The 23,188-nt window shown below is 38.8% G+C and overlaps 2 protein-coding genes across 16 annotated transcripts in view; one reads left to right on the top strand and one right to left on the bottom strand.

The window, feature by feature from the left end:
* The window catches only part of SORBS2 (sorbin and SH3 domain containing 2), a 211,773-nt gene that overhangs the window by 61,563 nt on the left and 127,022 nt on the right, over positions 1 to 23,188 (bottom strand). For 10 of the 15 annotated variants that reach the window (XM_019953352.2, XM_070781555.1, XM_070781554.1 and 7 more), the window contains 6 exons: positions 16,553 to 16,691; positions 12,081 to 12,253; positions 6,357 to 6,423; positions 5,398 to 5,442; positions 2,723 to 2,912; positions 487 to 601 (listed from right to left, as the gene is read on the bottom strand). In XM_019953352.2, the coding sequence (XP_019808911.2) occupies positions 487 to 601; positions 2,723 to 2,912; positions 5,398 to 5,442; positions 6,357 to 6,423; positions 12,081 to 12,253; positions 16,553 to 16,691 (729 nt within the window). Of the gene's footprint in view, positions 1 to 486; positions 602 to 2,722; positions 2,913 to 5,397; positions 5,443 to 6,356; positions 6,424 to 11,286; positions 12,044 to 12,080; positions 12,254 to 16,552; positions 16,692 to 23,188 lie in introns of those variants that run through there. The other 5 variants (XM_019953350.2, XM_070781561.1, XM_070781562.1 and 2 more) reach the window with 5 other exon arrangements.
* Positions 1 to 23,188, top strand: part of TLR3 (toll like receptor 3) — a 373,039-nt gene that overhangs the window by 35,406 nt on the left and 314,445 nt on the right. Inside the window, exon 2 of the mRNA XM_070781564.1 lies at positions 15,525 to 15,646. The gene's annotated coding sequence lies outside the window, so the exon portion shown is untranslated. The remainder of the gene's footprint in view (positions 1 to 15,524; positions 15,647 to 23,188) is intronic.

A 23,188-nucleotide genomic window follows, 5' to 3' on the forward strand; every position in this document is an offset into this window, starting at 1 on the left:
GATTTAATAAGAATCAATTAAAACAATTGTTATAAAAACGGGCATTTGGAAAATTTCCCTTGAAGTCAAAGAAATATTAAGAAACCAATAATGGAAATGAAGGGATGGAACTGCTTGATCCCTTTGTATCAGAGAGGTCCAGGAATGATTGTTCTCACTGGCAATGTAGATGGGCAATTTAGTGCAGCATTTGAGTGTTCTTTTACTTTAAAAAAAAATTAAATTCAGGATCATGATTAGGCATAGTTATAGTTCCATGCCAATGAGTCCTATATTTGGTGGGTAGGGACAGTATAATAGTGAGTGCATCTTTGATTCTGAGATAAGATGCACAAGTCATGATGTACAACAAGCATGATTTTTTAATAATGCCAACTAAATAAATTACCTTGGTGATAAAAATTGCTAAACAATATGAAGTTCAGGTTTATTTGGGAACCCAGGAAGCCTAGAGAACTGGCATTCTGTTTAATGACAAGTGCTTACTGGTCTCTCATGCTGCAGAATGGAGGACTTCCCAGGTTCATATTCAAAAATACTCCTCGGCTCAGAACGAAATTTCCTTGTGTCTACTTTTCTGTCTGGAGGATCCCAGTCATGCCTAGAAATCAACAACAAGTTACACATTAAAATCATTCTCTATGCTTAAAGCCATGGATAAAACCACTGAATATCTGTTTTCAAAGTTAATTATGATACAGACTTTTTAAAAGTGTCTCAGGATAAAATGTTATGCTGAAAAAAAAAAAGCACATGTATGTTCTGTTTTACATAAATGATTTAAAGAAAGCCATTTCTTTGTTTTCATGTTGTATGTTCCTCTGTTTTTTTTCCTACAAGGATGTGCCTCCTGCTGGTTCAGTACGTTACACGAGGGGTCTGTGCAATAGATATGCAGACAGTGATGTGCTAGTGAACCCTGGGGTCACAAATAGCAGCTGTGTATGTTTGTGTTTAGAGTAAGTGGCGGCTACCCGCCATTAAGTCCTGTGAGTTTATCCCATCACTCTGTGACCTGGCGTCCTTGATCTGAAGTGACAGGGAGTAATGTACACGTCGTGTTTGATCTTGTTTATCTTGCAAATGGCATCGTAGTTTGTCTGCAAAAAGTGCAAAAGTTTCACTTGGGTTGCTGTCCGTAGGAGCAAATTGTGTGACAGGCTAGACCCTCCATGGTTTTACCCTTGAGAAACCAGAGCCTGGCATCTATTCTGTGCATAGGAGACCTTGGAGTCAGCTCTTTTTCCTGAACTAACATCCTTCAAGAGGCAGTCAAAGAGGGACTTCAAAAGTAAAACTCTTCTAGGTAGCTGAGGCTGAAGAAGGCTTCCTTTGGGAGGATCACTTTTGAGAAAGAAGAATTTTCTGCCTATAGATGGGGGCAGTTCTGGCCCATGGAACAGGATGAAATTCTGACTCTGTGCGAGGTTGGAGACACTCATATTCTTCAAGACAGGAGAGCTAGGGGAAAGCAGGTCCTGGCTTTCTAGTAAATTGATGAGCACTATTCGGCAGAGAAGAAAGCATTCTAGAAAATGTTAAGGGATTACCATGTTTCTTAAGGAAAGATTAATTTTTATTAGACATATAGGACAAATAATACATTTAAGTCTGAGTTAATCTTGGTTCTTTATGGTAGAGATACTGTTTTGTGTCTAGACTATTATTTCTCAAATTTAAGATATCATACCTGTAAACATATAATAATCATGAAGAGATGGCATTAAAGTCGAATCTCTTCACATATAATGTATATCTTGTCTTTGTGCTGTCTTGTAACCTATTTGATCGTCAGTTACTCTTCATGGTACAGCAGGGTGTTGAATATAATTTCTGGAATGGGTCAGTTAGATGGATGCTTAATAACCACATTAATACTAAATAATCATTACATTTTTATTTATTATTGCTAGTATGGAATGAGCTGTGACTTTAGTCAGAGCCAAGTGTGAGTCTGGCTTGGACATACTAGCTGCATGAGTTGAGCAACTTACTTTGATTTTTGAAACTACAGTTTTTTTTCCTCTCTAAAATAGGTTTAAAATAGAGCATGTCTCATTGGGTTGTGTTCAGAATTAAGTGATATTATACAGGAAAAGTACTTAGATGAGTGCTCGTAGTGAGGTCTCAATGAAGGTTACCTATAAGTAGGGCTATTAGTCATCATCCTAATAAAAATGGCACAATAAAAGTGTGTTTATAAATTTTTATTTTTGTTTGAATAGTTTCTATAAATTATTTCAGTGGGGAAATTAAAATTAGTGTGTAGAAATGAGTCATAGGTGGACACCTGTTAACTAATGCCTTACTTATGAATAACCTTTTCTGTACTTTTGGATATCAGAGGGGAAATTTTAAATCATTAATAGTCCTAACAGTTTGGGGAACCTGAAATTTAACTGCATAGTCTCTGACCTGCTATGCCAAAGGGAGTGGGTGTCCATTATTTCTGTTTGTCATATGCATTTATTGATCAAAGAGTGGAGATGGCGCTCAGTTACTTCAAGTCTAACTAAGGTGACTAGGATATTATGAGGCAAGTGTTTGCTGCACTCTTGATAGAGGAGGTCACCATGGCACCTTTACTGATTAATAAGATGATATGTAGAAGGTTATACACAAACTATCTCGTAAGGTAAGCACCGATTCTTCTGCTGAATGCCGTGTGGAATTAGTTTTATCCTAAACTCACTGTTGGGCACTTTGAGGGGGAAAGCCTTACTTTTCTGTTGAAGACCGATCTCTTGCTCGAAATGGTGGAACCGGAGGAGGAATGGGCGGGGGAGGGACGGGGGACGAAGCATCCTTAAACGCATTGGTGCCGTTGTCTGAGTGGCTCTTGGAGAGCGGTCTGTAGGTCTGGGTCTTGGCAGCAGGATGTGACTGGGTACTGTAGGGCGAGTTGTATAGGCCTGTCGGGAAGCACAGCAGGGCAGAACAAGAAAAGAACAGAGACAAGTAACGCTTTTAAAGTGCATTAAACTATTTGTAATAAATAAAAATTCTTCTATTTATTTACAAAATATCCCATGATTTTACCAAGATTATTATCGGTAAACATACTCATAATGCATGCATTGAATGATATGCTCTTGATTAATACTATTAATCATTATTAATTCATTAATGTACTATAGGCACAAGCATTGGTTACAGTGAATCCTCATCAATTATTATGGAATTAGTAATAATTCAGACTGGTACTAGAAACAGACTTACAGATACTTAGCAAATTTGCTCCAGGATAATGTAAACTAATAACACGTTTCCAATTATCTTCTGTTACTTTAGAAGCTTTGATTTGTATATAGTAATTGACATGTTAATTACAATCATATAAAATATTGAGCAAGTTATCTACATGCTGTGCAAGGCATAAGGAAACTTAAACCCTCAATAAGCTCATAGTACATCTCTGGAAAAGAGACATGATTAGAATTATGATTGAAAATAATTGGTTACATATGATAAAGGCCACATGCGGAAACTTATATTAGGAATTAAGATTTTAGAAGATGGTTGATAGTTGGAGAAGATATAAAAAACCTAGGGCACTAGAGTGAGCCCTGAAGGATCGGTTTGGGCTGGTAGGGGAAGAGGTTGTGGAGATAGCAGAGGAAAAAAAGAGGCAGAAAGTGCAAAGCATAGAACAGCACCATACAAGGTTAGTAAAAGGGGAAGAGACTGACTAGAGTTGCTTTGTCTACGGATTAAATGGTAAAGCTCTCTAAAGGGCTCTGTGAGTTGATAGGTAACTGCTGTTCAATTTGTTAATTATTCATGGATGCAAACCTCAGTATGAAAAATAATTATAAAAATTCTGAATTTCCTGCCACCTCAGTCTTTTGAGCTATTACTAATTTCACTCCTCTGCTTCTCTTGGAAGCCCATGCACATTGGCTATGACAAATAAGATACAGTCTCTACACTTTGTTTTGCTTCAGTTCCACAGTGCTTTTTAAGAACAAAACAGACCCAAAATGGAGTCACTCATGCTAAGCCCCACGTCATGAAACCGAGACTTAACTTAGTTACAGTTTTGACTCTCCCAGAAACAGAATCTTAAACCAGTCCATCAGAAATTGCCTGGTCAGCATGAGTTAGACACTCTGCCTGACAGACCTCTACCCTCCCCTCAAGGAGAGTGACCTTCTAGCAACGTGCTGGCTTTTCTCCTTGGTATGACTTCTTGTTCCTGCTTCCCTCTGCCTATTTAAATTCTTTCCTTGTGTTCAGCTCCTAGGAGGTCCTTTCTGTCTGCTAGATTGAATGCCACCTGATTCATGAATTGTCATATAAAGTCAATAAGATCTTTGAAATTTTCTCATTTGGGTTTTGCATTTTAACAGGCTAAACCCAAGAGGGGAGTTGGGAGTACCTCTGACCAGTATATAAAAGTTGAGGGACTCTTAGGCGGTCGCCTGTTATCATCTAGAGGAGTGAGGGCTGAAAGCCAGATTCTTGCAGCTTGTTGAGCTTGTTCTGCTTGTATTTTTTTTTTCTCTATTTGTCCTTGGATGCTAGTAGCAAAATCCTCAACAGTTAAAAAGGCCCAAGTGCTGGCCTTCAAGTGTCACAGAGAGGGCAACCTCATCTAGTTCAGGGGCCAGGCTGACCCAGGGAGAGGAGGCCGCAGCTGCCAAAGGGGACGTAGGCCCCCAAGCCTGCTATAAGAGGGGAATACAGACACTGTGCTGTAGTCCTGAGCCCGGAACTGGCAAGTAACTGGAGGCCCTGTGCAGGATCCCCCGATGTGATATTTAGAAGACAGCTGTAATCAGAAACATTTTTTAGGGGCCCCTCATTCTAGCCTGCAGCCATTCCCAAGACACCAGCTCACAGAAACACTAGTGGAAACGCCCAGGGCTGAAGCCGTTCCATCATGACCACTGGCAACTGAGTCAGAAGAGTGGTCTGGCAAACTGGGATTTTTAAAAAGCTTTCTATGAATGGTTGCATTTGGAGCAAAAGCATGGACAGGGTCACAAAATACTTTGCTTGACTTGTTTTATAGTGAAGTGTAATCTGAAAGATCTGACGCAATTGTAAGGATTCTTTACTGATAAAAGGAGACCTTTATCTTACTTTGTACCCCTATTACAGTAGGTTCTTCCCTGCTGTCCTTCATATTTTGGTTAAACATTCCTGAAGCTGAGAATAAACTAACAGTGGGGAAGAAGCCGATAAAATAGTATTAGTTCTCATTTGCATGAGAAAAGATCCACTTTTTTTTGTTACACATGCTGAGAAAAGAAAGAGAGAGACACATGCACAAAAGCATCTTCCTAATTGTAGAAACTGAAATCGTGCACTCAGAGTGGTTAAAAAAAAAGTGGGAAGTTCTTCCACGCATGGCAAGGCACAGTGTATTCATGGCAAGCAAGGAAACCAGCCTACCTGCATTATATGTATAAGGAGTATTATACATGTCTGTGTCATCATCTAGAAAATGAAACATAAATATTATGGTAATACAGATTCGGTCACCACATCCTATTGAGATGGCAGAACTTCAGGGAAACAACAGATCTGTTAGAAAGCTAACACGGTTTGCCTAGTTCATAATGCCAGTTTAAAATGTTCAAATATTACGTTTTGGTTTGTTTTGCTGGCCCTCTGCAAATTGACTTCTCTGGGCTGTAACAGCTTTGCTCTGCTGCCCACTTCACAGCATATGGACGTCAGTCCTTTCCCCCCCTTTCCACCTGTTCTGGATCATGAATTTCCTTTAGTAAGTGCTTTAAAGATCTCTTATCAACTTGGTGAGACTCAGCTATGGCCCACTCTCTTGACACAGGTTGGATCTGTGAGGACAGAGGAATCATGAGTCTGTTTAAGCAGACAATAGCCAGGCTTGTTTATACTGTGAACAGGGAAGGATGAATGGATAAGGCCAGAACCTCTGGTACTCCTTGAGGGTCATCTTCTAAGAGGCTTTCTGGCAGCTCAGGGGTGAAGAAGAAGCACAGGTGTCTGGGAATTGAGGGGTGATCTAAGAATAAGGGCTTCCCTGGTGGCTCAGACGGTAAGGAATCTGCTTGCAATGCAGGAGACCCCAGGTTTGATCCCTAGGTCGGGAAGATCCTCTGGAGAAGAAAATGGTAACCCACTCCAGTATTCTTGCCTGGAGAATTCCATAGACAGAGGAACATGGCAGGCTCCAGTCAATGGGGTCACAAAGAATTGGACAAGACTGAGTGACTAACACTTAACACTAAGAGTAAGGAGGAGTGTTGAAAAGAAGGGAGGGCCATGAAGTTTGCTAGAGTCTTGACATTTTGTGTGAAACAAAACTGCACAGAAGAGTACTTATTCTTCCACCCACAAAGACCTGATCAGAAAACAGAACTACATACCCGGCTTGTGTACCATGTGGATTTGCTTAAACATGGTCTTGTACCAGTCCTTCGGTCTGTCAACGGTCTGTAAAAGAAAATGTCCCAAAGTTACAAAACTGGTCACAAATAGATGTTGTTCCGCTTTCTATATTTTATCCTTTTTCATAGCAGATTCGGTTCTGTAATACAATTTTCTCTTTATTATTTCATGATGACAGTATCACATTACTGACCAGGGGATTTTTGTAGAAACTAACACCTGTGGCTGGTGATTTGTTATGTAAGTAAATATTGAAACACTCAGGTCAATACTGTTTGGGTAACAAAGGATGTATTAATACATCTCTGGTCAATAAGCTGATATCACTAGACAGCATATTAAAAAGCAGAGACATTACTTTGCCAACAAAGGTCTGTCTAGTCAAGGCTATGGTTTTTCCTGTGGTCATGTATGGATGTGAGAGTTGGACCATAAAGAAAGCAGAGTGCTGAAGAAATGATGCTTTTGAACTGTGGTGTTGGAGAAGATTCTTGAGAGTCCCTTGGACTGCAAGGAGATCCAACCAGTCCATCCTAAAGGAGATCAGTCCTGGGTGTTCATTGGAAGGACTGATGTTGAAGCTGAAACTCCAATACTTTGGCCACCTCATGTGAAGAGCTGACTCACTGGAAAAGACCCTGATGCTGGGAAAGATTGAGTGCAGGAGAAAAGGGAACAACAGAGGATGAGATGGTTGGATGGCATCACTGACTCAATGGACATGGGTTTGGGTGGACTCCGGGAGTTGGTGATGGACAGGGAGGCCTGGCGTGCTGCGACTCATGGGGTCGCAAAGAGTCGGACACGACTGAGTGACTGAACTGAACCGACCCACAGTTTGTAAGCATATTACCCCTTGTTTGAGTTTAGGATGAGCTGGAATATTATATGCTATGGTTTTTTTCCAGATCACAGTTGTGCCCAAGCCTGGGTAGTTGATATTTCCACAAGCTTATTTATATAAAATTAGCTAAACTGAGCAAATTCTGAGAGACAGTGAAGGACAGGAAAGCCTGGTGTGCTGCAGTTCACAGGGTTACAAAGAGTTGGACCCAACTTAGTGACTGAACAACAACAAGTTGAATCAAAGCTATAGTTTTGTAATTATAGTTCATAGTTATAGTTTTTTGTTGCACTCCTTTTGGTGATAATTATCATTATCCATAAAAACTTGTTAGTATACTATTCAATACATTATTTTTAAAATTAACTGGGCAATATTTTGGATGCAAACTGTATTCTGATCATTGGCTTAGAATTAGAGAAATAAAAATTTGATATTTACTAGTGTAAGTTAATAAAATACTGAATATAGTAAATAATTTAGTGTCCTGGAGCAAGTCCAAAAATTTAGCTATTGCTTCAAAACTCCTTTAACATAATAATAAAATGTTGGCAGAATTTGCTGTGCTAAACTGCAAGTTCCTTAAAAGCAGAAGCTTCTTATCCACTCTGCTTTTGACATAATGTAAACAGTAGGCTACATTGGAAAGCTGAGATTAATGTCAGATCAACCTAGATTCAATTCTTGGTTCCTTTAATTACTGTTTAATATTTCCCAGCAATGTGAATTTGGGCGAGTGAGGTAACCTTTTAGAGCCTCAGTTTTCTCTAAGATGAAATAATTATATCCACATCATAGAATTGTTATGGAAAATAAAAGAGACAGTGTATGCAAAAAGATCTAAAACAGTGGCTAGAATATAAGAAATGTTCCATAAGCCATAATAGTAGAAAATCTCAAATATTTACAGAATAAAAGAATGGATGACCTAGGTTTTTGGATGGAAGTCTGCCTAATAGTATACCTGTAAATGGGTGCATATGCCTTATAATCATAATCAAGATTTTGCTTGGCAAGCTGTTCACCTCAGCTCTTCCAGGGTTATTCCGGTAAGAAACATGACTGTTCTGTCTATAGTAACTAAATATACCATTTTTTTAGATGGTTCTCTTCATACAAAATATTCTGTTAGGACAGCCATAAAAGTAATCATGTGTTTGTTACACTGAGCTTTGGTGTACATTTTGTATCCTGATTTTTCTCTCCAGTGTGGACATTGTGTTTTTCTTCTGGAAACTGAGAGTTTGTCCTATATCTAAATTTCTTTTGCTAAGAATATCTGATTCTGATAATCACGACAAATAGAGTACCATCAAGGGCTACCTGACTTTGTTGGAAATCGCTTCTTCATTCATTTTAGCCTCTTTTTACAGTGGAAATATTGGGTGGACTTATACTCAAATGGTGGGAGCTGGTGGGGGAGGAAGTGACAAAGCAAAGTCTAGCTGTTATTTGCTTGTTTAAACAAAGTAGCTGAACTTGTATTTTTAAGGGACATTTAGTTTCATAAAAGATGGATTTCTTTTTTTTTTATTAAGCTTTGATTCCTCTGTAGTCTTTAGCAATAAAAAATAAGAAATAACACTGTGTAAACATGTTTCCCAGCCATACCTGAACACCACCGATGGCAATGGGGAAGCTGAATAAGTGAGTTATATCACTGTATATGGCAAGGTATCCTGACAGACGGGATTTTTTTTTTCCCTTCACTTGCTAGAGGGCACATATCAGGCAGGATCTTCGTTGTGCCATCTGCTAGCTTTATATGGTGAGCACTGAGATACCAGGAAATGCCCAAGTTGGTTGACAAAGAGGAATATGAACCTGGTAAATGGGAACACTTAACCTCTCCATCTCTTTCTCAAAGAAGTCCTCTAAGCATTTAAAGTTCCTTTTATATATGTCCTCATGTAGGTTGTTACAGCAAATGGTGAGATTAAGTAAACAGAAGTCTACTTGAATTTGAAAAGTTTACTGTCTTATGTGTTCTTCAAAATGGTTTTGCATTGACAGTAGCTATTAGTAAATCACTCTTTGGTTGTTTTCTCTAACTTGGCTGAATAAACCTGAAAATTTATATTCCTCTAGTTTACAAAACATCAGAATTCTACATTGATTTATCAGGCAGAGATTTCCAAAAAGGGGAAAGACACGTATTTTCTACCCACCAGTGTTCATTGTTCTGTTCTGTTTTTGCCCCTTTCCAGCTTTGAAAAGGCTCTACTGGTGTTATATTTGAGGTAGAAGAAAAGAATCTTGTATTTCACTTAACTAGTTGGCCTTAATTACACAGTCTCGTGGGAGCTGGACCCCAGCGGGTTTTGTTGTTGTCGTTAAGGATGGCAGTAAAAGGCTGGCACAGACGTCCCAGGTCACATGAGAGAGGGCAGTCTGGGGAGCTGCTCCCCTTCCTGCAAATAGCTCAAAGGTGCGTTTGTTTAACTCTTGGCTTTCTAGAGTTTCTAGGTGACTTTACAAAATTCTGTGTCCTTGGTCTATGGAAATCGAGAGAGACAATGTGTATAAAGGGACCTAGCACAACACCTTGGAGAAGGCAATGGCAACCCACTCCAGTGTTCTTGCCTGGAGAATCCCAGGGGTGGGGGAGCCTGGTGGGCTGCCGTCTATGGGGTCGCACAGAGTCGGACACGACTGAAGCGACTTAGCAGCAGCAGCAGCAGCAGCATACCTAGAATATGTCTAAAATGAGCCTACAGTCTAAACTGTCTAACTGAGACCGTGAGACTATAAAATGGTACACTGACACAGCACTGCCTTTGGTGTGCACCCTGAGCAGAAAGCCCATGTGAAGTAATGTAAGTCAGATAATCATTGCTTTCTATGCGGATGAGAAGGGAAAACAGCCTTGGAGATTCTTGGCCTGCTGTGGCTCCGAGATGGCCTGACTCCACATTTATAAACACAGCTATACTTGGGGATGTGCTGTGCGGGGCTGACAAATAAGAAATGTGAATGAGTCTTCAGACCTGTACCTTTTTTGTAAACTTTGAAACGTCTACAGAGGAGCCTGGCTGTACATAAAAATGCTGGTTCCTTATAAGGAACTTCTGAGTTGCTTATATTTTATTTTCTGTTTTATAGAAGGGAAGCTTGCATTGAATGTCTAGTATATGCGTTTGTTTATGCATATCTAAACATGCTTTCCATTTGGCAGTAGATAAAACACAATATAAGATTTTTAATATTTTTTGACTTTTCATTAACCATCTCTAACATCTCGGTTTTTTCCTTTTAAAATGTGAAAAGCAAGGCCTTGTTATTTAAGAAAATTATATCTAATGGATAAAAACAGTTCTAACTTTGCAGTGTACTGACTTAAAAACACACCTAGAGGTCTCAGATAAAATAAGAGAGTCTATATAACTGTGCAGAATCAGGAATCTCTAATTTGTGTAACTATTATGTTTCAAGGGTCAATTTAACAAAACCAGTGACACTGTACCAGTCTGACACTGTATCCCTACTCTATTAGGGGAAAAACATTCTAATTAAAGTATTTGGGAAACCTTAAAAAAGAAATATACAAGGAAGCGCCACCACCAGAAACATGCAGTCACTGTAAGATTAAAAGTGTTTGTCCGATCGCAAACTTTTCCTGTCACTTAAATATGACAACCATTGGTGCCAACATAGATTTTTTTAGGTCTTTATAATTAGCCACATTCAACATTCCCAGAATCTCATGAGTCTAAAGCCCTAGCAATGACTCTACAGACTTACCTTCTGGCTTCCCTTTCTAATACAGATGCTTGGAATAATCACTTTTTAACTCTTCTCTCAGATCGTGGGATCCATATAATAAATGCAAATTCAAGAAGAGAAGAACCTCACCCACCCTCACTCTCTCGTTCATTTTGAGCAGATTCCAATTGCCCCAGATCTTTTTCTAATCTAATGCCCGTCTTTTCCTCTCTGCACTCTCGTCTTTGGCCCAGCAGGCAGGTTTGCATTCCAAACCAGGAGCCCTCCGCAACCTCCCAGCCAGGTATGCGGACCCGTGTATGCAGATGGCGCTGCGGTCCCTCCCCGCCCCCCAGTTTCACCTGCAGAGGTGCTGCGGCTCTCATCCTGGCGCCCGGTCTTCTTCCCCGCAGGCTAGCACAAACCTCCTCTCCAAGTGGACTGGCTCAGCAAGCAGCTGCCTGCCCGAGCTCGGCCTCTGCCGCTGCTGAACTTTGCCAGAAGGGGCTGCCCTGACGCACTGAGCAATGGTCTGGCAGAGTTTACAGACTGGAGGAAAAAAAAAAAAAACCCAACCCAAACACTTCCACTGATCGCCCCGGAGAGCTCTCGGCAGGCACAGCCGACGAGGGACACTCAAATGTGATGTGTATTTTCCTCGGACAGCTTTTCCTTTCTCTGACATGAACTCCCTTCCCTCCAATCATCAGGCTTCTCAACTCCCAATCCAGGGCTCCCAATCTCCTGGCAGTAAGGCACATCCATCTCCAGACACAAATCACTGGCTTATTTGCTGTGCACGTGGGAATTCAGTGTAGCCAAAGAATTCACATTTAATTCTCCCTTCTCTCTTCTCTCTCTGTTGCCTTAACACTCCTTGGTAAAAGGTGAAGGCAAACAAAGCTTACTTCTATCATCTCACAGAATCACAATTTTCGTGCTTTTTAAATTGAAATAGAGAAACAGATTGGGCCATTATCTTCAATGGACAGTTCCTTTTCTCTGCTGCACACAGCATAATATTCATGAGAACTCAGATGGCACAGAGGGCAATCCTCATTATATAAGAGTGTAGGAATGCACAAAGCCACCGACAATCCATCCTTTGTGGAGATTTGCACAGCCCCGGAGCAAAGCGGGCACTGGCATTTCCTACCGTTCTGATTGCCGTGGGGATTCCGGATTCATCCACTGGCCCGATCCCTGGGTAGTGGGGTGCCTTGATGACTGTCACTCTCTTTTCCTCCTCGGAGGACCTGTACAGTGGTACCGAGCTGCCCACGCTGCCGTCCAGAGACTGAGCATGCTGGGGGTATGCCTCCGAGGAATCTGCAGAGAAGATGTGAAATATAGTTGATGCACAGGGAATCAGAGTAATGAAGCCTCATATTCATGCCTACTATAATACAGTATATTATAATTATCTGTAATTACATAGTTATATGTGATTAATTATGCATAAATATGTAATACTATGTGCTTCCCTGGTGGCTCAGACAGTAAAGAACCTGCCTGTAATGCAGGAGGCCCAGGTTTGATCTTTGGGTAGGGAAATCCCCTGGAGAAGAGAATGGCAATTCACTACATTATTCTTGCCTGGAAAATCCCATGGCTAGAGGAGGCTGGTGGGCTACAGTCCATGGGCTTGCAAAGAGTCAGGCATGACTGAGCCAATAACACACATGTAATACTACATTTATAAATAAATATAGAGTGTATTTGCATCAGTATATCTTCTAGCTCATTTATCTTAAATTTGAGTCACTCATTTTTAACATGTAGGTATATATTGAACCAGGCTCCTTTGTCCATGAGGATTCTTCAGGCAAGAATACCAGAGTGGGTTGCCATGCATTCCTCCAGGGGATCTTCCCAACTCAGGGATCGAACCCAGGTCTCCTGCTTTGCAGGCAGATTCTTTACCATCTGAGCCACCAGGGAAGCCCAAGAATTCTGGAATGGGTACCCTATCCCTTCTCCAGGGGATCTTCCTGACCCAGGAATAGAACTGAGGTCTCCTGCATTGCAGGCAGTTCTTTACCAGCTGAGCTACCAGGGAAGCTCCGTATTATATCTATAAATAAATACAGAGTGTATTTCCATCACTATTTCTTTTAACTCCTTTATCTTAAATTTGAGCCACTCTTTGTTAACATGTAGGTATATACTGTTCGGACCTCTGAAAACAAGATCTTCATCATTCAGTGACAGGGGTTAAGGGAAGAATAGTATTTGTTGAAAGACCATGTGGCCGTGTGGCCACCACTGTGTTAAGAAAGTGCTTTTGAGATTTTTCTGGTGGGTCTAGTGATGATGACTTCCTAATCACATCAGGAAATCTTCACATCCAAACGTATACTTGGATGTTAAGGCATATGGTTAAAGAAATGATCATAAGCTATTAGTATTAATTTTTATCTAAGACTCTATGATGGCCAGAATAGCTTTGTTTTTACTTTAAAGAAGCAAAAACCATGACTTCTCACCCCTGGGATGTGAAAGTTGCCATAAGCATACAGTGTGGCTGAGATTTATCACATTCTTATTTTCAAGCCATCTTTGTTAACTTTTGGTGTACTTTTGTAAGAAACAAAGAGGACATAGGTGTACTATATATTCCACTTATAGTACCTGGGTATTTATACATTATTATCATTTATTTAGTACAATTGATGATATACTTTCTGTTTTTCTACAGTAAATTTCAAAATTTTGCTGACCAAGTATGACTCTCAGCCATGGTTTTGCAGGTCTGTTACTCATGTAACTTGGGTCTTTTTTTTTTTTTTTTTTTATGTGGATAAGGAAGTCTTTATGTCAGGGTAGCAGTCATTGATTACATATAAGTATAGATATAGATATAGCAGATCTAAAAAAAATCTAAAAAGATATGACTGTTTTGTAGCAGAACTTCATAAGATATTTTTAAAAATTGACTCATCATTATAAGGATAAATAAAGATAAGACCTCTTCAAACTAAAATCCATTGTAACATTTATAACTTCTATACTCCGATTATGTTTTAGTTTGCAACAGAAAGGCTTTTTCAGTCCATTTCAATTCATGATGAAGGATAAATAAGGCTAAGAATAAAACTGCATTATGTGCTATTGTATATAAAAGTAATATCTTTCCCAAGCAACTCCAAATTAAGATGCAAAGTGATACTTGACTCTGATTTTGCATTTAATTATGGAAAGGATTTGAGTGGACACCACGATGCTAGTATTTCTATCAAATATTTTTTGAGCACTGAGTATGTGCAAAGTCCCAGTCTAAACGGTGTTCAGTTCAGTCACTCAGTCGTGTCCGACTCTTTGTGACCCCATGAATCTCAGCACTCCAGGCCTCCCTGTCCATCACCATCTCCCGGAGTTCACTCAAAGTCACATCCATCGAGTCAGTGATGGCATCCAGCCATCTCATCCTCTGTCTTCCCCTTTTCCTCCTGCCCCCAATCCCTCCCAGCATCAGAGTCTTTTCCAATGAGTCAACTCTTCGCATGAAGTGGCCAAAGTACTGGAGTTTCAGCTAGCATCATTCCTTCCAAAGAACACCCAGGGCTGATCTCCTTTAGAATGGACTGGTTGGATCTCCTTGCAGTCCCAGGGACTCTCAAGAGTCTTCTCCAACACCACAGTTCAAAAGCATCAATTCTTCAGCACTCAGCTTTCTTCACAGTACAACTTTTGCATCCATACATGACCACAGGAAAAACCATAGCCTTGACTAGACAGACCTTTGTTGGTAAAGTAATGTCTCTGCTTTTGAATATGCTATCTAGGTTGGTCATAACTTTTCTTCCAAGGAGTAAGCACCTTTTAATTTCATGGCTGCAATCACCATCGGTGTTAACTCTGTCTTAATATGTGATTCCTAAGATTCTATGAACTAATAGCTTACATAATACAAGTTAGCCTTTTATTTTATTGTGCTCTTATATGGTTACTAACTCTCATTTTCAATCTTTTTGTCCTCAACTGTATAAAGTTCCTTTAGGGCAGAATAGTTCCTCTAGGCAGAATTTGTTCAATATTTATCTACAGAATTTTTTTCTGTGTAGTATAGTTTATATGTAAAATCGACCCATTGATATGTTCTAATATAAAAATCTGTCCATTATCAAGTATTTATATATTTTATTTGTTGGAGTGGGAGGGACAAAACTGTGTTCATTAAGAAAGATAAAGAGGAGAGTCTAATTTTGATAATAATTATTTGGGAAAATATTATGGCAAGAGTAATTTGTAGAATTTTACTATAGATATGTGTTCATGCATAGCTCCATAAAGAATCTAAATATAACAGACTCCTATTATAATACTACACCACAGATTGCTTATATAAGGGCAGTGTTTTGGCACAAAGACATTCTACTTTCTTATACTCTAAAAGGACATCATTATAAGATTCACAGATGATCCCAGGAGCAGCCTTAGAGAATGAGCAAGTATATTTAGACTTCTGCTTAATGAGTCTCATGGCTCCATGTAAGTCTTATAATTAGAGAGCTTTTGTTGGCCACAAAAGTTTGAGTTGCATAATCCATAGGCTGGGTGTTCCTGGGTAAATTAATACCCTCATTTTCTTTCAATACAGTGTCAGGGGTGAGAAGATGCTGTCTACTGTCAATGAAGACATGGGAGTTAAAGCCCTGTCTAGTTCCTTTCTCTTTGCTGCTTGGTGGTGTCCAGAGGATTGGTCTCCTGCTTTTCTGAGAGGTAGGTTGAAGTCACATGGCCCTCTGCCGGGTTCCCTGTTTCCAGCTGTCCTGGAGGCTTTCCGGTTGCTAAGCATGAAACCTTTTTCAGCTTCAATTCAGATGATGGTTTGATTCGGTCAGTTTCCCAATGTTTGGGGTTTTTTCTTTACCCTTTTAAAAGCCAAGAAATACTTATTACATTATCTTCTAAGTTGTCCTAACATAGTTTGCTGCATAAAAATGTTTCTAGAATTACATAGCACAGCTTCTTTTCCAGGAGGCTCTAAAGAGTTCATTAGCCCCATGAAATTATGTCTTAATATTTATGTGGCTGTTCTAATGTTCATTTCTTTTTCTGGAGGAGAGCTCTATCTTTGACTTAATTCCCCAAAGATTTAGAAATAACTTCCTATAAAATTCTGGAATCATTTAAAGGAACTCACACCCCCGTCTGATGGTCTTCTGGTCTCGGTTCCAACAGCAGTTTACTACTCTGTGAGGCGCCTGTCCCCTTGTTAGGCTGTTTTAATTGCTAAACAGTTCTATAATGAAAGCTTTTCCATGAAAGAAAGGGCTGTCTCAAACACAGATGGTATCTATCCCTCATGGAAAGTTCTCCTGCTGTATGTGCACTCGCTTCTCCCTAAATGGCCATCTCTGTCTTTCTACGCCATCACCCCAAATATCTAATAGCCTTCTCCACACACAGACATAGATGCAGTCATTGTCTTGGAATAGCTGGGTGTCTATTTTCTCCAGTGTTGAATCCTCTGCCTTTAATTCCTCCCCTAGGATAGGCTCATTAAAAAAATGCAGTGTTGCATATTTCTTCTTCCTTTTCCAAAAATTATTTGGATGCTTTATAAATTTCTCATGTGGTTTGTACCTGCTATATTTAAATTGTCATGAAAATCAGATGACTTACCAAGTGACCGGCCATGCTGCATGATCATGCTTGAATTGAGTGAGCCTGGTAGCGAGTAAGCAGAAGGGGAAAACGGCCTTTGATAGTAACTCATTGGACTCACAGTGCCTCCAGAGTTTCCATTCACTGTTATCTGGCTCTGAGAAAAGTGCAAAGACATCCTGTTAAAGCACACATTCCCCTATACGCCTCACTCCTTAATTGGCAATAAAGACTTCCACTCACATGACAGCAATCAGCTGTCAAGTGTTTATTTACTTTGAAACTGATGTCTAGAAGGGCATGGCACGTTCTTTTCAGTGTCTTCTCTATTTTCCTTTACTTTGAAAATCACTTTCTTTTTATGTCAGAGACCATAGGAGGTGATGAGGGAATGGAAGCAGCTGACCACTGGGCACAGCACTCTGCCAACAGTGATGTCCAAAGATCTCATAGGAGTCAGTTACAATAAACACGAGGGTGAATCTGTTCCTATGTCATGACTTAAGTAGTCAGAACACTGTCATACTGCTCTGCGTGTCGGATTTGAAATGAATGTTCTTTGATGAGAAGAAAGGGATTGGCTCTCAGGTTTAATCATGGATATATACCCTCTAGTGAATCAGTGTCTCCAGGGCAAGGTGACTAACAGAAGGAGGATAATTGTTTGCATTTATATGTCCTGAAGCAATCTATTCTGGAAGAATCAAATACTTCGCAGAACATCAGAAAGATGTGTTAAATCTCTGGCTACTTCCAGCTCTCATCTCACTTTTTAGCCCTTTATAGTAATACTAATTTGTTGTTTTGATAGCTTTTTATCTGAGTATTTTCATATCCCCATTGGTGTTTCAAGATCCCTGTTTTAAATTGTGATACATATGCTTTTTAAACATTTTTTTTTCCTGTATAACATGCAATCTGGTGCTAATATCATAGTAGATATTCAGTAGATACATATTAAAATTGAATTGAATCAGCTCAGTTCAGAGAGGTTGAACTCACTGCTATTAAGCTTGCCTGTCTGTCTACAGTGCAGCACTGGGCACTGTGCAGATGCATGCAAATAAGATAAAACGTTAGCAAGAGCACTTGGTTAAAATACAGCTGAATATAGTACACGCACAGCACACATATGCATACAGATAAAGAACCATAATTTGTGAACTTAATCTACTTATTTTAAAACAATTAAACTTTTGTTGTACAGGCCTGAAACATAGGTAGTCAATTAATTTCACATTTCCATGATTTCTCACTTTAAAGCAGATGTTTTCAAATCATGTAGAATTAATCCAATTTTGTTACTTTCTAGCCATGCCACATCTGTCCTAAAGTCAGTAAGCATTTCATTACAATGATAGTGCTTAACGATGAAGTACTTCTCTGAGCTGTTACAGAAATTACTCTCATAAGCAACTCTGTCTTGAGGGTCTTCTAACTTAGAGCACTGGCCATTCAAATAAGTGTGATGCACAGATCTCCCCAAATGCTTCAGAATGCTTATATACCTTTGATGAATTATTCAATAATATTTTTGCCTCGTGGCCCAAATCCAATTTGGTTGATCTTTGTAAATATATTTTCAATATTATTGTTATAATGTGTTTGAATTAACATTAAAGGTAGGAGAACTAAAAACTATCATGTTTTGTAACTAAACTTAGGAAAGCTGCCCTTCCTTCTATATTGATGGTTTCAATAACAATGGCTATGGGTTAAAAAAAAAAATAAACACTGCAAATAGATTTAGTCTTTCATCATGTTAAATCAATTAGGATTTTACTAATTGAATGCTACTATTAGAACTTTAGAATATATTTTATTGTTATATGAAATGATTATTAGGAAAGCCATCTCATGGAGAAGGTATATGCAATTTAAAATAAGTTCATATAGTGTTGGGTTTTGTATCAGTTAGCTATTGCTGCTTAACAAGCCACCTAAGACAGAATCTAAAACAATAAACGTTTATTATTGCACTGCAAAAAAAAAGTAAGTTCAGTTACAATTAGCTCCACAAGGATATATGTATCCCTTTCAGGCATACATGCAGTATACATAATTGAAAATCTGCACCATAAAATTTTGAAGCACTTCAGTCATTCATAAATCATTTATTAGGGGCTGCTTGTCAAATAAGACATATGTAAATGATATAAATATGTATGGAAAATATTTATATTTAATCTAAATGGAAGACAAATTATTGCTATATAAAACAATAAATATTCATAAATTTCTGTATTGGAATGGCTTGGGAAAATGGTTCCAAAAAATTCATAGGGCTAAATTTCTGCAGTGTAGATTATATACATTATTTACTCCTGTTGGACAAATGGGTTCAAAAGATGTAGCTGTTAATGAAGGAGCAGCAAGAATTAACATCATACAGTGAGTAATCATGTATGTGATGAATAAGGAGATGTGAACTGCTCACACAGGGCACATTCATATGAGTCTCTGAAGTAAATTAGGATTTAGACTTTATAATCGAATCATCATCATATTATATGGATATCTAAATTTTTGAGAAAACTTATTAAGGCAAATCACTGTACAACTCACTAGAGCAACACAGTGTGAACGTAAGTGACTCCAAAATGAATTAGGAGAATATAATTGACTTTTTCAGCCCAAAATAGGCTTATGAGGATGATTCTAGTGGAATTTTCCCTAATAGATGATACAGGATTGGTTTAGATGAAATCAACACCTATGCAAATAAAAATGCTCAGGTGCAAAATCAGATGGCAGACAAGAAACTGGTCCTTTTGGCTTTTGGAGATCTGTTTAAAAAATGATGGAGCAAAGGAAAGAGGAGTAATTCCGTGCATGATAGCAGGGGTGGTTAAGGTGACACCATCTGTCATGGCAGACTGCTGACCCAAGGTTGGGGAAGGTGTTTCAGAATGGTCAGTGGTGTCAGAGTCAGCTATCTGCAGTTCATCTGGGGTGGCTGAGGAGGACTCCCTGGAGGAGCAGGAGGAGTGCTCGCCCCGGGAGACGTGGTTATAAAAACAGTGTGAAAAGGTTTGGGGGTATTTGCAGGTGTGAAGACCCCAAATCAGCAGGTGGTGGCAGGGTAAGTGAGGCTGGGCTGGAGCCACCGTCTTGTGAAAAAGGATTATGAGGTACCCCAGAAGGTGGGCATGGGGCAGAGGCTTCTGGTCAGATTTGTCTGTGAAGCGTTTACCTCCAACACATTGGCAGTTAAGTTCTGGTTTCCAAGCTGAGTTTGAGGAAAAAATAATGAGAAGAGAGATAAATTATCCAATTAATAAAAACATCTCTTTTTGTGCAGTGTGACAGAGAAGGCAAAGCACAGATTTATTTGCAAGCACTTTAAGGAAATATATTTAGAAGGATTAGGTGCCAACCACACAGTAGAGGAAAAGCATGAAAACATGCAGAAAATGAATCCAGTGCGTTTTGGAAATAAGACCAGTTTTCACACAGCTTTCATTTGTGGGTAGGAGCTTAAGAGTGCTGGCATAATGGAATTTTTTTCTCCTAAGTTTTAGTTTTTGTACTGGTGACAGCAAGTTAATACCTGGTTATCCATCGGTTGGCAGAATTAGTTTCCCTTCATCAGAAAAATCTTATAGCAGTTTTCTCCTCCTGCCTCCTTCTTGGAAAGTGTCCCCCAACTATAAATTAGTTTGCCTTGTGTTATGTTGATTTACAGATCTAGAGACTGATCAAACTAAACACAACTAAGTGGAAAGGGAATTTTGTTTCCTTTCCACTCATTGAATCTCTATTTTGATTTCACTGCTGCTGCTGCTGCTAAGTTGCTTCAGTTGTGTCCGACTCTGTGCGACCCCATGGACTGCAGCCTACCACTATAAGATGCTAAAAGGATTGAACTTTAAGGTATCCTAGCAGTGGAAATAGTGGTATCTTTGTGTGAAAATGGAAAAAGACAAAACAAACCAAAAACCAGCCATGGATGATGTTAGAGTACATCCTAGTTGGTTAGAACTACTGTTGGCTTTAAATCTTAGGTAAAGGAGAAAGAAACTGAAGACGAAAGAGAAGGTCTAATACCTCCAAGGCTATACAACCCAAGAGGCTGAACATGGTGGGAAGGGTGGTCTGTAAAAGGAAGAGAGTGGATGGCCCATTAAAGATTATTCGTCCTAACCTTCTGTTATCTGACCACACAGGTCAAATATGATGATAAATGTATTCACTCAACATGAGTAAATGAAACACTGAACCAAAATATTTTTTCTTACTCCTCACTCTGAAACCCCCACCTCCAGAATAGAGGATTTTTGAGTGTTTGGTATGGTGTCGGTTGTAACATAGATAGCCAAAATATTATATTAATACAAGGATGGGGAATACAGTAAACAGAACTGTATCAATGTAAAAATCTTGCCTAGTAAAGATTTAAGTGGTTCTTGGCCAGTCGTCATGTTTATAACAGTTGATCTCATGTAGACTGCTGATCTCATAAAAAGTTAAAATTAATTTTTTCCTCAGACATTTAATTGAAGAATTAAAAAAAAAAAACCCACTATATAAAATGATCTCTTGGTCATAGATGCCTTGAAAATCTGAGAGCTATTGATCCTTCTCAGGAAAAATGCACACACTCATAAAATTTCGTGTCAATTTTAGGAGTTAATGAATACTCAAAAGCATATCTTTAACAGGTTAAGAAACTCCAACCCTGAATAAAAGTCAGATTTCTCTATTCTATTCTTATCTAGTAAGCTTGTGTTGTTGTTGTTTAAAGACACTCATTTTACCTTCTTGTCCCATTTAGGTTGTAACATAATATTAAGCAGAGTTCCCTGTATATACAGTAGGTCTCTGTTGGTTATCCATTTTAAATACAGCAGTGTCTACATGTCCATCTCAATTTGAAAAAGAATAGATATGCATGTGCGTACCTGAATCGCTTTACTATGCGCCTGAAACTGACACAACATTGTTAATCAACTCTAAGCCAATATAAAATTAAACATTTATAAAGTAAAAAAACCCCACTCATTTTAAATGACACTTTTATACTTGTATAGTTTTAAGATTTTAGAATTAACTTATAGGAACCTTAAAATAACCCAGAACTTGAAATGTTTTAGAAGGACTGCATCCTTTTTATTAGTAAATTTTTAGTCGTAAGTTTAGATTTTAATGCAAGTAAAACTGTAACATTATGAAACTATAATAATTACAATCTAATAGGTTAGAATTTTGCTACAAGTCTGAATGGAATTCAGTATAGAACAGTCTTGGGTTGGATAATGTCAATGAAATTCCTCATAACAATGCAGTTTCATTTAAGACATTTTCATATAATATAAATTTCTTTAGTTCTCTTTATGCTAAATAAAATTTTTTTAAATTAAATCATTCAAAAATATTTGAGTAATCTGTGTAAAGCAAGTTTTTTTTTCCTTTAAAATAAAAAGAAAAATTAATGATTGTACCCTTCTTGGGACTGGCTTGCCCATTTTCTTTGGATGTGAAACCTGTCAAAAGCTGAAGAATATCATCTCTAAAACCACCATACTTATGGGGAATATGATCAGTTTGTATACTAGGAAGGGTCCTTATTCATTGTTCTTCTAGAGAGGGTCTATAGAAAACAGAGCTATCTCACTTTCTGAATTTCTCTCAAGCCGCTGATATGCTTACAATTTTCACATGTATGTGTGTGTAGATGACAGTAAAATGCCTCTTGTTGACTCATATCACAGTTAAATTTCCAGGGATAAAACTGGAAAGTTCAACAGTCGATTGGGCACCCACACACAAACTTTGAAAACTTTTCTCGTAGACTAGCTGGAGCTTCTTTAACATAACCCTGATGCCTGTGTTAATGAAATGCCCTCTTAGACACAGGGGGAGAAAGAATCACAATACAAATGTTTCCCTGAAGAGAACATAAGAGGAGGAAGATGAAAGTATGAAAAGGGGAGGGAAGTATTTTCTCATTCTGAACTACTCTGAAGTAGGAAAAACTAGTTTAAAACAAGAGCAGATTTTTTCCCCCTACTGAGTTGGTGGCAGATAGATGACTGCAGAAAATCCATCATATTTGTTTTGTGTCTCTGTCTTTTCATGACCATGTAAGGTTAAAGTGTTTGAATGTAAGTCAAAGGTCACCAATATTTTGTATCAGTTTGTGAGTGAAACGCCTGATCAACTGATCTCATAACAAACTCACACAGAAGAAGTCATGAAATATTGGTTGGCCATCCTAATAGAACACATGAGTGACTGGGGCTGGTGTTGATGGGACTGGTCCAGAAAGTATACTCTGTATTCTCTACCTTTTCTTGCATCCCACTTTGCTGGCATTTATTCGTTATCAGCCTTCCTTCACATTCTACATCTTGACCCCATGGAGCCACAGAGGTGAGTTCTCTCCCTCTTCTATATGACACTGAGACAAAGTCCTCTGTGAGTCCCTAACATTTGTGCATCAGCAGCTGTGAAAGTAAAGCTTTGGCAAATGATCAATAACTTTATTTCATAATAGATTTGTTATATATTATATGTATCATAAAGTTTATTCTCCTGAAGCAAAGGACACAGCAGTAAAAAATGCCAGAGAAAATGTGTGAGGTGTAGATTTTGCTGTCTTTCAAAGCTCCTGACTTAGACTTGAACTTATCTGACATTGAGAACAATGCAACA

The sequence above is a fragment of the Bos indicus genome, chromosome 27 (assembly GCF_029378745.1).
Source record: "Bos indicus isolate NIAB-ARS_2022 breed Sahiwal x Tharparkar chromosome 27, NIAB-ARS_B.indTharparkar_mat_pri_1.0, whole genome shotgun sequence".
NCBI lineage: Eukaryota > Metazoa > Chordata > Mammalia > Artiodactyla > Bovidae > Bos > Bos indicus.